The sequence below is a fragment of the Dendropsophus ebraccatus genome, chromosome 2 (genome assembly GCF_027789765.1).
Source record: "Dendropsophus ebraccatus isolate aDenEbr1 chromosome 2, aDenEbr1.pat, whole genome shotgun sequence".
Lineage (NCBI taxonomy): Eukaryota > Metazoa > Chordata > Amphibia > Anura > Hylidae > Dendropsophus > Dendropsophus ebraccatus.
The window spans coordinates 166,171,840-166,187,492 of NC_091455.1; the positions used below are offsets into that span (position 1 = coordinate 166,171,840).

Below are 15,653 nucleotides of genomic sequence, written 5' to 3' on the forward strand. Positions count from 1 at the left end.
CTTCTCTGTGCATTGCCCTGTGACTCATACAAGTGATGCAGTCCTCACAGCACTCGAGGCTCCTACACTGTCCCTGCAGACAAGACAAATTACATTTTGCATAAATTACCTATTGTGTATTCAGCAGACTCTAATTCTTCATATGCACTGAGATGATTTTAGAGATTTTTTGCTTTTAATTTTTTTTACATTCATGCAGCATATTGAGATTGTTACAGCCAAAATAAATAACCTCACACGAGGCATTATATTTGATCTAGAGCCTCCGTGACGGTCATTAAACAATACATACCATATGCCCCATAGGTGTAGCAACAGAGTTGTAGAACTACATGATGTGATCACGTAAAAAAAAACATGAGTTTATGCAAGTCTGACAAAGTTAAAGCATAGAGGAATAGTAGAGAAGAGTTTGTCACTGGTTTGTTTTGTACACATCACTATCTTAATGAACTGTGATAAGCTTAACCTGTATAATACCTATGTCAGTCAACAGATAATGGATTGTGATATTGGTATGGGATGTGCTGAATGACAAAGTTCTATTAAAACCTTCAACATCCTATTTTATTCTATACAGAGTACCATGTTACTCTCTGTGAATATATAGATCTAAATGTATTTTATTGTTAATTTCAGTTCAATTCAGTTCTCGTTATGTATGTATGTATAGTATGTAGGACGTGTTCATACCATTGAATAGATAAAGCCTGTCTTGTCCTCTGTAAATAAATATTTGGTGTTAAATCAACATTATTGAATTTTCTACAAGAGCCATTTAATCCAGTGGTAAGGACAGAAGGTTGCTGAAAGGACATGCTTGTCCTTATTGATCAACATTGATTTAGCTTTAATGAAGAGTCTATAGCAACTCATTAAAACACAAGAGAACAGGTGTCCCGTCTCAACCATCCCACTGGGGGGACCGTGCAAATGGAATTACCCTTAGTTGTGAATACATTGCAATAGTTTTTATGAATCAAGTCTATCTATCTATCTATCTATCTATCTATCTATCAGTATTTGCATATAGAGTCCATTACTTTTCACATGTGTACACATACACAACATATGTAGACTTTTACTGATACAAGTGCTGCAAATTAAGATTAAATATATTAATTAACAAAAGAAAGCATCATCAAAGTATTTATACTGTTATTTGTAAAAAATAATCATTTAGATTCTATGGTGTTATTGTGTACAAAGCGGAATAATGTACAATTCAAAAGCTCAACAAACACATTTATTTTTAGTATAATATCTGTTAGTTAGGGTTGTGTTTTGTTTTTTTTTCCAAATTTCTTTTTATTTATTTATTAGTACAATCCAGATCCAGGTGTAGCAGAGCTGCTGTTTGCACATCTTTATATATTACTCCTTTAACTCACCATGAGATGAGCATGTGAAGAAGAATATACACAATTCACACTACATGTATCTATAAGATGAAATTCATTGTAATTTGATATATTTCCTTCAAAGTCTGTTGGGTCTTTTCATTAATTTTCAATGTAAAATGGCCTTTAATTTCAGAAAGTTTACTAAATCAACACGAAGGATGTGTTCATACATTTTGCCTACCTTCTCACCTTTTATAACCCATAACGTTTTTATTTTTTCATTTACAAATCTGTAGAGGACTTTATACTTTTTATTTGTACCCTTTATTTTATCATATAATTTATGGCAAAGCCCCCCCCCCCTCCCAAAAAAAAATTATAGGGCAAAATTTAAGAAAAATGGAATTATGTAAATTTGTGGGACCCTACATGGTAAAACTGACATACTAAATTTAAAGTAAAAAATGTTATCATATCAGTACAAATGCAGCGATAATAAACTGGAGTACTTTGTTTTGTTTTACTATAAAACCTTTTTACATTTTCCACCTATGGAACATACCTAATATGTTTTCTTTTTTTGTTTATTTTTTTTATTTGCAAAATTGGAAAAGGGGGGTGATTTAAATTTTAAATAGGGGAATTATAAAGGATTTTTAAAGAATTTTTACAATTTCTAAGTTCCCCTAGTGGCCTATTATAAGAAATCAATCGACTGCTTATAACAGATCAGTGAGATATGTTGGATTGGCACTCTGCTTGTAAAGTCTGAAACCTATGCTCACACTATGCTTAATTGACTTCAGTGGAATGTATTGAAGTCAATGGAATGATGGACGTCCAATGCACACAGTGTATTTAATAACAGACGTTGTCTGCACGGCACCAGTGCGGTGCTGTTAGTCAGTGTACACTCCGCCCCTGACATCCTCATCCGGCCCGCCCGGTCTATTGATTAGAGGGGCCGGGGCCGGGTGCTCTGGAGCGGAGTTTAGCCCAACTAACAGCGCAGGACTGGTGCCAAGGAGGAAAGTAAGACACATACTTTCCTCCTCAGCATCCTGGCGCTATAGGGGGCTATCAGCAGGTTAGATACTTCTAACCTGCTGATAGTACCCCTGCAATGGCCTTAGGGAACTACGCCCCCCTTTGTTCCCCTATAGTCGCATGGTGTTGCCAGGATTATTTACAACAGTGTGCGGCTGTTGCATACACTTCTTAGGTTCTTAGGGTTACACCCTAACCATAGTGGCTATATACTGTGCATTTCTTCTAAAATGTTGAATTCTTTATATTCTATTTTTAATAAGACAATTGCAGTGATGCTTATAGATAGCTAGACTGCAACACCAGACTTCAACTCTAGTTATGTTTTGCCAAACAGTGTGAATTTTAGCTGAAATGATGATAAAATGTTTTTTTTTCCCTATAGGGTACATACCCAGCTACTTGGATAAAGATGAACTTTGTGTGGTGTGTGGAGACAAGGCTACAGGGTATCATTATAGATGCATTACCTGTGAAGGCTGCAAGGTGAGTAAAGGCATGTAAATGCTCACAGGCAAATCATATATATTACTTGTTACTCTAGGAAATGGAGGTCTGCCACTACTAAAGAGTACCTGTCACTAATAAAAACTTTTGATATGTCCTGACCAGTAGAAAAAACAGGGAGACTGCCGAGCACTCTTAGCCTCTTAGCGCCACTTAGCCCCGCCCACAACATCACTGTTGGCCCCGCCCCCTTCCCGGCCATTGGTGGTCCGACCTAGAGGGGGTGGGGCCTAGACCTTTAGGACAGCCTGTTTCAAGTGCTGGTGAGGGGGCGGGGCCAACGGTGGCGTTGTGGGCGGGGCTAAGTGGTGCTAATGCTGCGAGGCCCCGGCCACTTAACATAATCTGCAGTTTACTTTTTTCTTGAACAAGCACCATGACATATGATATAAAATAAGGTATGAAAACCGCTAAATTTACCCTTTACACCAGTGTTGAGATGTCAGAATGCACAAAGGGGGTGACAGTGTCACTTTAAGGCCCTATTACACTAAACAATTATCGGTCGTATTTGGCCAATATTAGCCGTTACAGCCGATAATAGACAACGATCAGCTGACATGAACAATGTGTTGGCTAATAGTTGTCTATTGTTGTCTTTCAACACATTGAAAGAAAAACGACTGAAGCCCCTATTACATGGGGCGACATAGAGGAGCAAACGAGCACTGTCAGTTCCCCGCTCGCTGCCCCCGTTAGATTGTCCGGGCAGCCTGTAGACTATCACAATCATTTGTCTTTCAACATGTTAAAAAGCAAATGGCAGCAACAATCAGCCGACATCGTTCATGTGGGCTTATCGTTCACTTCTAGTACACATTATCGGCCAATAATCGTTCTGTGTAATAGGGCCTTAGGATAGCAACAATCTGCTGACGTTGCTCCGTGGAATAGGAGTGGCTTCTATCTTCTATGGGCTGCCCGGACTCTTCCCCGCAGTTCCCGGCAGCTAGCTCTTACCTGCTCGCTGCCGACGTGTATAATAATGCCGGCAGTGAGCGGGGAATGCGGAGCAAGCGAGCGCTGACAGCGCTTTTTTGTTTCTCTGCATCGCCCTGGGTAATAGGGGCTTTAGACCCCAACCGATCAAAGTTTATGAAATTTCTGTGACATATCAAAAGTTGTTATTTTTTAATGATAGGTATGCTTTAAATTGCAAGAAAATTGCAGTGACAAAATGGATCCAGTGTCAATGGCAATGGCAGCAGGATAAGCCTCCTGTATGGCTATGTTCACACAACGTCCAAAAAAGAAAAAAAAGTGTCCGCTTTTTGGGTTTAAAAAGAAGTCTGTTATTGCATCATTTTAAGTGACATGACTAAAATGCATTGAAGCCTATGGAATAACGGATGTCTTTGTCACACATTGTATTGAATAACGGACGCCTTTTGAGGCGGACGTATTCAAGTCAATGTGTGAAAAAGACGTCCGCTTTTGTTGGACAGTGGAATCCACTGAGGCTGTCTTCACACTACCTTAAAATCTTTTTTTCCAAAAACACCAGCAGCCAGATATTAGTTGGAGGTCAATGGAAGTATATGATATGCCTTACACACATGGCATTTTGAGCTTTTAGAGCTCTGGCTTTTAGAGGCTCTTTCTCCTCTCTGGATTTTTGAGGCAGTTTTTCCAAAATGCAGCATGCTGTGGTTGTGGCCTTTTTTTTTTTTTTTTTTTTTTTTTGCAAACTAGCGTTTTTTCTACCATAAACTTCAATGGGAATGTTCTGGTTGTCTGCCCCTTTTTTCTGGCTTTTTTGTAACCATTTGTGGTCCAGCATCTAGATCATGTAATGGCAGAGGAAAAAAAGTTCAGCACACAAAAAACGCCTGAACCACAAAAAAGGGTCATTCCCTCATAAAGTCAAAAATGCCAGAGAAAAATGCAAATGCATGAAAAAAAGGCCTTGTCATTTTCTTTTTTTGGAGGCCTGAAAAACACCAAACAAAAAGGATGTGTGAGGGCACCCTGAGTCACGCACAATTAGTCACAAAAAAGAATCAGGGGGTTTCAAGTGACTGTAGTAGAAGTTTACATGTTTTTAGAAGCTGCAGCTGCCATGTCCTAACCCAGGGCCATATTTACTGTCCTAACCCAGGGTGGTTTGGGCTTTTTGAAGGCCCATTTGAACACGTCAATTAGTTATTGGCAAATCAGGGGGCAGGGTAGGAGACCAGATTGAAAAAAATAAACATTTGCTTTTTGGTGCCGCCCCCTGCAAATTGCCACCCTAGGCTTACAGTGCCTAATGGCAAATGTAGTCCTGTCCTAACCCTATCTGGGGTCTTCATGGCAATACCTACTGCATGGTAGACAAAGAGACTACTTGATAGATATAATATAGTTCCCAAGTAACTAACATCTTTTTCCTCTGCAGACTCTATCTCTAATATTTAGTTCTCCCTGAGTAGTGGGTTGAGACAAGACTCTGTGATCACTCCCGTATACTACACACACACACTCAGAAAAAGAAATCCTGCTTACCTGTAACTTTACAGCACACCCTCAAAGTAAGCAGTCTGGAGAGCACCACTAAGCTGTGCATCAAGCCCTGGTGTAAGATCTTATACTTTTGCTGCTTCAGGATGTATCTAGCCACTGCCTCCTCCTCTACCACTTCTCCTCTCCATAAACTTGTATGGGCAGCATGTGAATGATTTCTCAGAGCTTTGAAAAGTGAAGTGAGCTGTTTTTTAGGATAAATGATGTGTTGGGGAGGGGGGGGAGAGCCTAATAACTGGAAAAAGATATATTTTTTAATTGTAATAGGATGAACAAGAAAATCCATGCTACACCACCTTTTATGAAACATTTAGACAAAAAAGACCAAAATACGCTCTGGATGACTGTGCTTCCTCAAGGTCCAAGGAAGCACATCTGCAGCCATTGTTCTTTCACGTCTGTATCCCATTGCTGCCATGCAATGAAAACCAAACATTTGACGAAAGGTGGTGAGTGCTATGGATTTTCTTGTTCATCCTATTTGATGCTACAGTACTACAATACTTACCACAGAGGAACACCAGTTATTGGATCCACAGTATGTCGGTGGATGAGTTCTGCATTCATCTGGCCACACTATATGGTAAGGAGAGGTAGTGCTAGCCCATTTCTCTATACGGTATGGGGTTATGATGCTGCAGATCTAGGTCATGGTGCAAAAAAATAGATTTTCTTGTTTTTTTCTCGTCTATTGTTCCAAGAAAGCAATTGTGTGAATCTGTTTGCGTTGCAGTTCAGAACCGCATCACGGATTCCATCACTTCTGGTGGCAATAACAGCAAGCAGCACTATTCTTGCCTTTAAAACTATTAAAACCTTGTTAGTCCCCAAGTCAGTAGGGGTCATTGGTTTCCCTATAAAAGTGTTGTATACATACCAGTATGACATTGCCTAAGCTAATAAATATGTGTAGATTAGCCCAGTTTGCAAATAATATGAATGTAAAAATGTATTATTGATGCGTAATACAAACACAAAGATGTGTATACACTATAAGGCTATGTTCACACTAAATAAGAGACCGGCCAGGTCATGGAATGGCCAGTCTCTGCAAAGATCATCCCGGCCGGTACTGCAGTACTGGCCAGATGATCTTTCCGGCTGCAGTGTTCTGATGCAGGCGCATCAGCGAGCGCCCGCATCAGAACTCTCATAGCATACAATGAAGCAAGCGGCCGGAGCTGCTCGCTTCATTGTGTGAACTGACAGTTCTTTCTGTGGCCGCAATTCACTGAATTGCAGCTGCAGAAAATTGACAGGTCAGTTCTTTGCGGCATCGTATGGGATCCCGACCGGTGAGTATACAATGTGTATACGCTCCGGCCGGGATCCCATATAAGAATAGGCAGTGTTTCACACTGTACAAAGTAAGGCCGTTGTTGTACTTTTACGTAGTGTAAACATAGCCTAAATCTTTATAATCTGGAATCTTTGGAGTATCAAAGTGATTTCTATCTCAGTGTCACTATAATGTACAACTTTTTGTAATGTAATATGTATATTTTATGTATTATAATAATATATTTTGCAATCTATAGGGCTTTTTTAGAAGAACTATTCAGAAGAACCTTCACCCCAGCTATTCATGTAAATATGAAGGAAAATGCGTGATAGACAAAGTAACAAGAAATCAGTGCCAAGAATGTCGATTCAAAAAGTGCATCGCAGTTGGCATGGCAACGGATCGTAAGTGGCTCATAAGAGATGTCTGTGTTTGACTATACTCATGCCGAATGCAGTCCAGTAAATTTGCTACCAAAACAACTTGATATACGTCACATAAATGGATCACTTTCAATATATTTTGGGCTTGAAATAGGCTGATATGTCAGGGTCGCTGCTGCGTTATCTAGAATTTTATATGGCAGAGCACTAAAAGCAAGTAATTAAACAATGACTCTTCTGTTCTCATGCTTTTACTGAAAAAAAATAAAAAAAGCCAATATCTGCATTTTAGCTAATGCGGGACTGTACCCATGAATGGGTCTATTTTATAAACAAAAAATAAGGCTTTCTACTACATTGTTAACTAAAGAATTAGCAGCCGTGACCTCTTGCTGCCAGCGAGAACACCAACATCCCAGATTAATCATTTGTTCCCGATTTCCTGGAATATTGTACTATGAACTGCCCGCTGAGTTCATAGGATTGCACTAATTCCAAATGTTCATTATTAAACTAAAGCCATTCTTCCTATTGCACATTAGTGTATCTTTCCTGCTGCTTTTAACCTGCGGAAGGCTCATTCCGCCTCATGGCAGAAGCAGGCCTGCTTATACACAAAGCAAAGGGGGGGGGGGGGGGTAATGTCTCTAAAAATTGGGGGGAAAAGCAACTCTCACACCAACTTTTCAATGTAGCTTCCCTTTAAAGTCAGCGTCTTACTCCAGCTTGGAGTTTTAAAACATGACTAAAACTGTATGTTAAGCTGTAGATCGCTCCAAATAGAGACTTCATATTTGTGTACAGCTGTTTTGAGAGTAGGTTGCTGGCTGGCTTTCATCATGGGACAAAAGGGGTTAAGTTTCTCCTTGAAGAGGTAGGCATGGGCACTTGCAGGCCATTCATGATCCACTGGGAAATCCAGAAAGAAAGACTATGCAATCCACTTCTCAGAAGCAACATCATGCAGCTATGATCGGGATATACACCCACCCCCTCTATGTCACAGAAGGTATACTTCCAAGATACGGAATCACAGAAAGTGAACACTGCTGCTCCCTTTAAACCTTTAATATAAATACTTGATTTTAACAATTGGTCTTTTTCTGATTAAACATTCCCTAAAGTTGTGTTACTAGGTAGTGCTGGCACAAATTGTATAGCCAAATTGTCATAGTGAGTCTGTTTTGGTCAAAATATAGAAGACTTAAAAGAACTTATTGAGCTCAAAACTTTCCTGATACCTTAATAATCTCTGGTGTCACCACATTTTTTTTAAATTATTGATTTATATGTGTTCTAGAAGTGTTCTGAGCTACAAAAAAGTATTATAGATTAACTTCATTACATTAAAGACATGCTTTCAAGACCACAATAGCCAGAGTGGGGCAACTCCAAAGAGCAAACCCTAGCTCTGGAGTGCCTGCATCTCTATGCAGTAGTCTTTCATTTCATTTCAAAGTTATGTCTAATTTTCATTAACAGTCTGGTTGCTTCACCTTTGTGATCAGCTTATTATTATTTATGGTGTTTGGCTACGGAAAAAGGTTTTATAACACCACGGTCTTGGATTAGGATTAATTGCTTGCAGGATTAATTAATATAAATACAGTACTTGCTTTTCCTTTTCCCTCGGCATTAAAGGGGTTAATTTGTGCTGTTTAGTCTTAGGAACATAATTTTTTAAATTGGTGTAATTTTATTGTTTATTGTTACTTCTTTCTTTTTATTCACTCTCAGGATGTCCACCCAACGTGCCCTATGTCTATGGTCACACATGTCTAGTAGCTCAGTTCCTCAACCTGAATTCTCTTGTACCTCTTGTGTTGGAGGGATTCTTGCTAGTGTAAAAGTCAGACAGTAAAGACTGGTTTTAGAAGTGGTTTCTTCACACTGGGGCACTAGATTAAACATTAAATAGACATAATGAGAAGAAATCTGCAGGATACCAGGGGGCAGTATAACAAGTGTAGCAGCTATATATATATATATATATATATATATATATATATATATATATATATATACATATATATATAAACAAGAGCCTTTACAATCTTTTTATTTTCTGCATCTACCAGAGAAATGTGATATATAATTGCATTCACCCCCTTTAAACTGTCTCCATTAAACCCAAAATATATACATGTGAACTATGAGGTAGTACGAATAAAGGCTACCTTGTTATTTTATTTTTATACCTCCATCCCCATTGTATCATGTTTAAATGCATAGTACAATGTTGTTTTATAAGAATTATAATTACCATTGCACCTAATTGTATTTTAGGTGATGAGCCATTTGATGCCACGCAGGTAGTCGGCTTAAAGTAAAGCTTGTGTTCACTAAACATTTGGGTTCCAGCTCACCTTTCTGCCTCATCTTTAGCTGGGATGATTCATATAGCGTCAAACAGACAAAATATATTCAGGATCCTTATTGATATGCATGTCTATTCTTTTTAAGTGGTTTTGGATGACAGCAAGCGTTTGGCAAAAAGAAAACTCATAGAAGAAAACAGAGAAAAGAGGCGCAAGGATGAACTGCAGAAATCAATGGTACAGAAGCCTGAACCAACAGCAGAAGAGTGGGAGCTCATACAGGTTGTCACTGAAGCTCATGTAGCCACCAATGCACAGGGAAGTCACTGGAAACAGAAAAGAAAATTTCTGGTAAGTAAAAAGTCATTATGGCAGGTAGCAATGGTTTACTGAACCTCTGTGGTGGTGACCTTGGCAGAAATAGGAGGGCACATGGCTTGATAGCCATGTTAGTGGACTGTGTAGGTCTAAGCCAAAGAAAGGAACCATACTCATCATTCATCTGATTATCCCATATTTTACAGCTGTTAGTCGTATTTGATTTATCCTCATTGTGCTATAGTACAGTAAATGATGTCTCTAATGTTTTCTGTTTTACACCAGCCAGAAGATATTGGGCAGGCCCCCATAGTTAATGCTCCAGAGGGTGGAAAAGTGGACTTAGAAGCCTTCAGTCAGTTTACAAAAATAATCACCCCAGCAATTACAAGAGTGGTGGATTTTGCCAAAAAATTACCTATGTTTTGTGAGGTGAGTACTTTGCCAGGACAGGGATAAAAACAAGAATGGCTTGTTTGGTAGACAACCATTACAGAGTGTGGACAGTAAAACACGATGAGCCAGATAGGCAACAAGTAGTTAGCCTACAAGATGGAAGTCAACATTCAGCGGAAATGTATAGTAACATTACAAGAAAGTAATAGCATACACATAGCAAATTCTTATATTCTAGGATCATCAAGTACAAACACACAACAACTGAAGAAGTAGATATAGCAATCTACCAAATGTCACACATTCTCTTGGCGTCTCCCATATGTCTCAGCTACACAGTGGATTCTGTAAATGCCCCATATAAATAAGATAAAAATGATCTATACAATGTAGTGGAGAAAAGTGTAAAAATGCCTAATAGTGTCTGGAAAAATACAGCGAAGTGAACAGGGTGGTTTACAAGTTGAGTAGATGGTGTAACAGGTATATGGAGGATAACCTTTATCTTTAATATGAAATGCATTGTAATAGAGTTATACTAATAGATTGCTCCAATTTACAGCTGCCATGCGAAGACCAGATCATCCTCCTCAAGGGCTGCTGCATGGAGATCATGTCGCTCCGAGCTGCAGTGAGATATGACCCAGAAAGTGAGACATTAACACTGAATGGGGAGATGGCAGTCACAAGAGGACAGCTGAAAAATGGAGGACTAGGGGTGGTATCTGATGCCATCTTTGACTTAGGCGTATCGCTGTCCTCATTTAATCTTGATGATACCGAAGTCGCCTTGTTGCAGGCTGTGCTGCTTATGTCATCAGGTAGGAGCTAGTAGATGTATCCATTATAGTCAGTATAACTTTATGTTGATGAGTACTGCATGTTGTGAACAGGTCTTGTAAGGAACTGCACCAGAAACTAGGGAACTTGCAGTAGTAAATCAGCCCTATTATTCAGGTTTTTGCCTGCTTTGTGATTATTCTATCACCATTATAAATCAGTGGAACAATGTAAAATTCGTAAAATAAGTGGAACAATGAGGGATCACATGGTTCAGTTAAAGTGGCCATACACCTTGAATATAACCAAACAATCATTTATTTGTCATATATCTCTCCTGTCCTTCCTATACACAGGAACATTCAGCAGAGCCAAGGATTCCTTTGTTTTCTATGGAAATGGTTAAGTCTCAGCCAGATTTTCAATCACACTTAGCCCCTACGATTACTGACATTATCTATCGGTGGACAGTTGTAAGAGCCCCATATACCGATAGCGGACAAAAGTATAAAGTGTATGAAGACCTTTCGTGTAAGGAAATATAAAAGCAAACAATTTATACAAAAGAACCCTAAACCAGTAGATTAACTAGACATTAGCCTATTAAAATACAGTTTTGTTGGATGTTACGGAAGGTTTGGAAATCTTTATAGAATAAATCAAAGGATTAGGTCATAAATGGCACCTAAACAATGATCTACTATAATAGTCAAAAATAACTGGGACACATGCTTATTTGACATTCAGTGTGCCATTTGTTCTTAGATACCATAGTAATAACCTATACTTAACTAAATAGATACTTACCATCTACTCACAGCATAGATGAAGGTATCTGATCACTGTGGGACCCAATCACCAGAGCAGCAGTCAGCCATTGTCTTTGTTGTCTAAATCCATCTCTATGGGTTGATCAGACACAGCCAAGCACCAAGCTACCGCTGTCAATCTCAAACAGACTGAGTGTAGCAGAAGCACTCAATCTTAACTGGCAATAAATTCAAATTGGGGTACACAGTACCTCTATTATCGTGATTAGTGGGGGGCCCAGTGGAGGGACCCGCAGAGAACACTTAGGGGGAAATTTATCAATCCATTTAGCTATCCATTGAACAATTTAAGGCACTGTTTTAAGATGGACACTTATCATCTATCCAGAGAAAGAATAAGGGGGAGATTTATCAAACTGGTGTAAAGAAGAATTGTCTTAGTTGCCCCTAGCAACCAATCAGATTTCACTTTTCATTCCTCACAGACTCTTTTAAAAAATGAAAGGTGGAACCTGATTGGTTGATAGCGGCAACTAAGACAATTCTACTTTACACCAGTTTGATAAATCTCCCCCTTATTCTTTCTCTGGACAGATGATAAGTGTCCATCTTGAAACAGTGCCTTCAATTGTTCAATGGATAGCTAAATGCTTAACAGTTGAATAAATGCCATTTGTTTGTTTTGTTTTTGATATGTGATAATGATTTTTGAAGTGACAATATTATGTATATATGTAAGAAATGTTGTTAAAAATTCTCAATCATATTTTAAAAACTTTTTTCTCTCATTGGCAGATCGCCCTGGTCTCTCCAGTGTGGAAAGAATAGAAAAGTGCCAAGAAGGTTTCCTCTTGGCATTTGAACACTACATAAATTACAGGAAACACAACGTTGCACACTTTTGGCCAAAACTGCTGATGAAAGTCACCGACCTCCGCATGATTGGAGCCTGCCATGCAAGCCGGTTCCTGCACATGAAAGTGGAGTGCCCCACTGAACTGTTTCCCCCACTGTTCTTGGAAGTGTTTGAGGATTAGAAGAGACTGTGCTTCTGGTTTCTCTGCACTACTGGGGTCTCCCCTTCCATTCCATTGCCTCCGTCACTTTTTTTTTGTTCTCGTCCGTTCTGAATAGACACGGATGAAAATGTTCCTCTAATGCGGGTACTCGTGACTATCGTGTTTTTGTTATTCTGTCCTTTTGATGTGAAGTTTATCCGTGGAAGTTTAACCCCTTTTGTGCTGAAGTGGCTGTCAAGACATTTCTTTTCAGAGCATTTGACGGTCCTTACAGTTCTTAAGTGGTTATTGGAAAAAAAGAAAATGTACAAAAAAAAAAAAATAGAAAAATATATATTAACTTGCATTCACCAGCACTACGGATCCTACACAGAAAAGGTATTCTCAGATGTTGTGCCTGCGGCTAAAAAACCTACTGAGCATCTCCCATGGTGATCACTTACTTATGCATTGTGGGGCTGTTTTAACCATTCACAGCTGCATATACACCATTTCCACCCAGAACAAGGCAGATGTTTGATTTTGATCACTAGATGATATTTTTTTAATTTATTTTTTTAAAACAAGTGGTAATGCCCCTTATTCGGCACACACTGCGCCCGCGATTGGCGATAAATTAGTAGCAAGTTTTTGAAACGGTTTGTAGAAAGAGAATTTAGCTTGGTAAAACCCGAAATAATTTTACCTTTATACGTCAGAAAAGTAAATGATAATCCTGAAAGAATGTATTTTTTTACTCTATAACTCCCCTTTATCAATATCCTCTTATTTTTTTTATTATGGAAAGAAAGAAGCTAAGCTGATCTGGATGTTAAAGTATGACATTACATTGCTCACTCTTGTGTTATATAGTTGGTGTTTATAGGATGACTGTACAGAACTAGTTCCTCAATTCTGCACATTCCCTTCTCAGGTATTTAAAAGTAAACCTCTAGGAATTCCATTAATGTCTCTCCGTTTTCTGATCCCCTTTCTCCTGCATGATGATATGAATTGGAATAGGTCTTGTCCCACAAGTCACGTGATGATCACTTGGCACTTTGGCAATTGGTAACCTCACACTGTCGTAATACTAGGCCATACTAAGGTGACATTTGAACTCCTGAGCTGTGATATATCCATATACTCTATTGTACTACCTCCTTCATTACCCATATTCTAACAGTGCCTAGCAGAGAAGCAGTTACTTAGGGCATGGTCAGATCTGCTTCAGTGCCACATATCCCTCACAACTATCAGTGTATCCTATAGAAACCAAGACTATCCACATTACACGTTCAGGGCTCTAGTTCATGCCAGATGATATATTTTGCCAGACATATTTTTCTATTATAAAATAAACATATAAACTATAAATGGATGCTAATAGCTTCCCGGCTACTGACAGCAAAACCAAAACCAATAACATAGTATATTTGTTGTATTCAATCTTGCATATTCTTATATCTTGCATATATTTTGCATGATAAACTTTTCAGGTGACATGCTTCAATATAGATTGTGTGTACGTGTCTAAAATTCTATTTTATATTACTCTAAAGACCCCAAGCCTGGTCATTGAAAGCCAGAGAGGAGAGCCACGTGCCTTTACACATCACTCATTTATCTCCACTGACAAGAAACCTCCGTTAGATAGACGTATCAGTATTCGCCTTTTATTGCTGGCTTCTATTGTTGAGAATCTGAAAACAAGTGGGACAGACATGACATATCGGATACAGAGACTCAAAGCAAAACCAACTATCCAAACTAGTGCTGCTACTAAATTACATAGGCACTTGTGCAGCCACAATACTTACACTATACAAATCTGCCGATCACAATGTACATAATACTCTACTCAGTCCAAACCAGAAATATTTGTGCTGAGGGAAATGCTGCAGCTTTTATGCAGGTAAATCATGTAGATTTTGTTGCAGATTTTAGCTCACGACGCACCAAATCTATTAATACGTCTTACATTTTTGACCTATGTGGCTGTGTGTGTGCCACGGAGTGAAAGCTATGCCACTTTTGCGCTGGTATAGACTTCTGCTACAGTAATTACCAGTTTCTGGTATATATTATAGTAAATTAAGGCGGTTATGAGGAGCCACTTTCTAAAAAAAAAAAAAGTAGAAAGTGAAAAACAAGTTGAGCAAGACAATCTTGCACAAAAATATGACTTTTAAAACTATCTATAGATACAGCCATAGACTGTATTCATGTTTTCCAGGCAGTCCTTGGGCTGCTTCTACCGTCTCCAGGCAGCAGGATTGAAAGGCTAATTGTTTGTGCACACCCGAAATTTCGGAAAATTCTCTCATCGGTTTTCATCAAACACTGGTATTAAAATGCCTAACAATCAGACTCAAGCATGCTCAAATTGCACTTATCTCTAGTGGCCAAACCCTAAGATGGTGCTAGGCCATATTTCTGGTTTGGATAGAGACTCCTTCATGTATACTATATGATATATTCTATAAAGAGTTTAATAGCATGAGGAAAAAAAAAATCTTCGCTTGCATGTAGTTTATTGTACAACATACACAAAGGTTTTATTACTTTTGGCTTAGAGGAGTAGTAGTAGTTTTATTGCTGCAGGGTGAGTATATTAAAAGCAATGGCTTCTCCTTGGACAGACATGGAATATAATTTGGCTGCTTTTTTTTAGATTATTTGCAAAAAATTATTTAGTCACTAAGATCCTGTATTAGAGAATTAAAGAAGTAGGCCTTATACTCAAAAGTAAATGCCTCCAACTTCTTGGTATATCCTTAAAGATGAGGCTGAATGAGGCACTAGTACAGTGATGGCTAACCTTGACACTCCAGCTGTTGCAAAACTACAATTCCATTCATGCCACAACCAAAGATATGGCTTTGGCTGCCCAGGTATGATGGGAATTGTAGTTTGGCAACAGCTGGAGTGTCAAGGTTAGCCATCACTGGCCTAGTAGAAAAGGGGTGGGGGTGCGTAGATGCAATCAGACGTGATTGCTGGTGCTAT

General features: G+C 38.8%; 1 protein-coding gene across 3 annotated transcripts in view; it reads left to right on the forward strand.

Annotated features, from left to right (window-relative positions):
- THRB (thyroid hormone receptor beta) overlaps window positions 1-14,760 on the forward strand; it is a 259,592-nt gene extending 244,832 nt beyond the window's left edge. For all 3 annotated transcript variants that reach the window (XM_069958677.1, XM_069958678.1, XM_069958676.1), the window contains 6 exons: window positions 2,776-2,876; window positions 6,938-7,085; window positions 9,528-9,733; window positions 9,986-10,132; window positions 10,659-10,917; window positions 12,442-14,760. In XM_069958677.1, the coding sequence (XP_069814778.1) occupies window positions 2,776-2,876; window positions 6,938-7,085; window positions 9,528-9,733; window positions 9,986-10,132; window positions 10,659-10,917; window positions 12,442-12,683 (1,103 nt within the window). In that variant the 3' untranslated portion in view covers window positions 12,684-14,760. The remainder of the gene's footprint in view (window positions 1-2,775; window positions 2,877-6,937; window positions 7,086-9,527; window positions 9,734-9,985; window positions 10,133-10,658; window positions 10,918-12,441) is intronic.
- The last annotated feature ends 893 nt before the right edge of the window (window positions 14,761-15,653 follow it).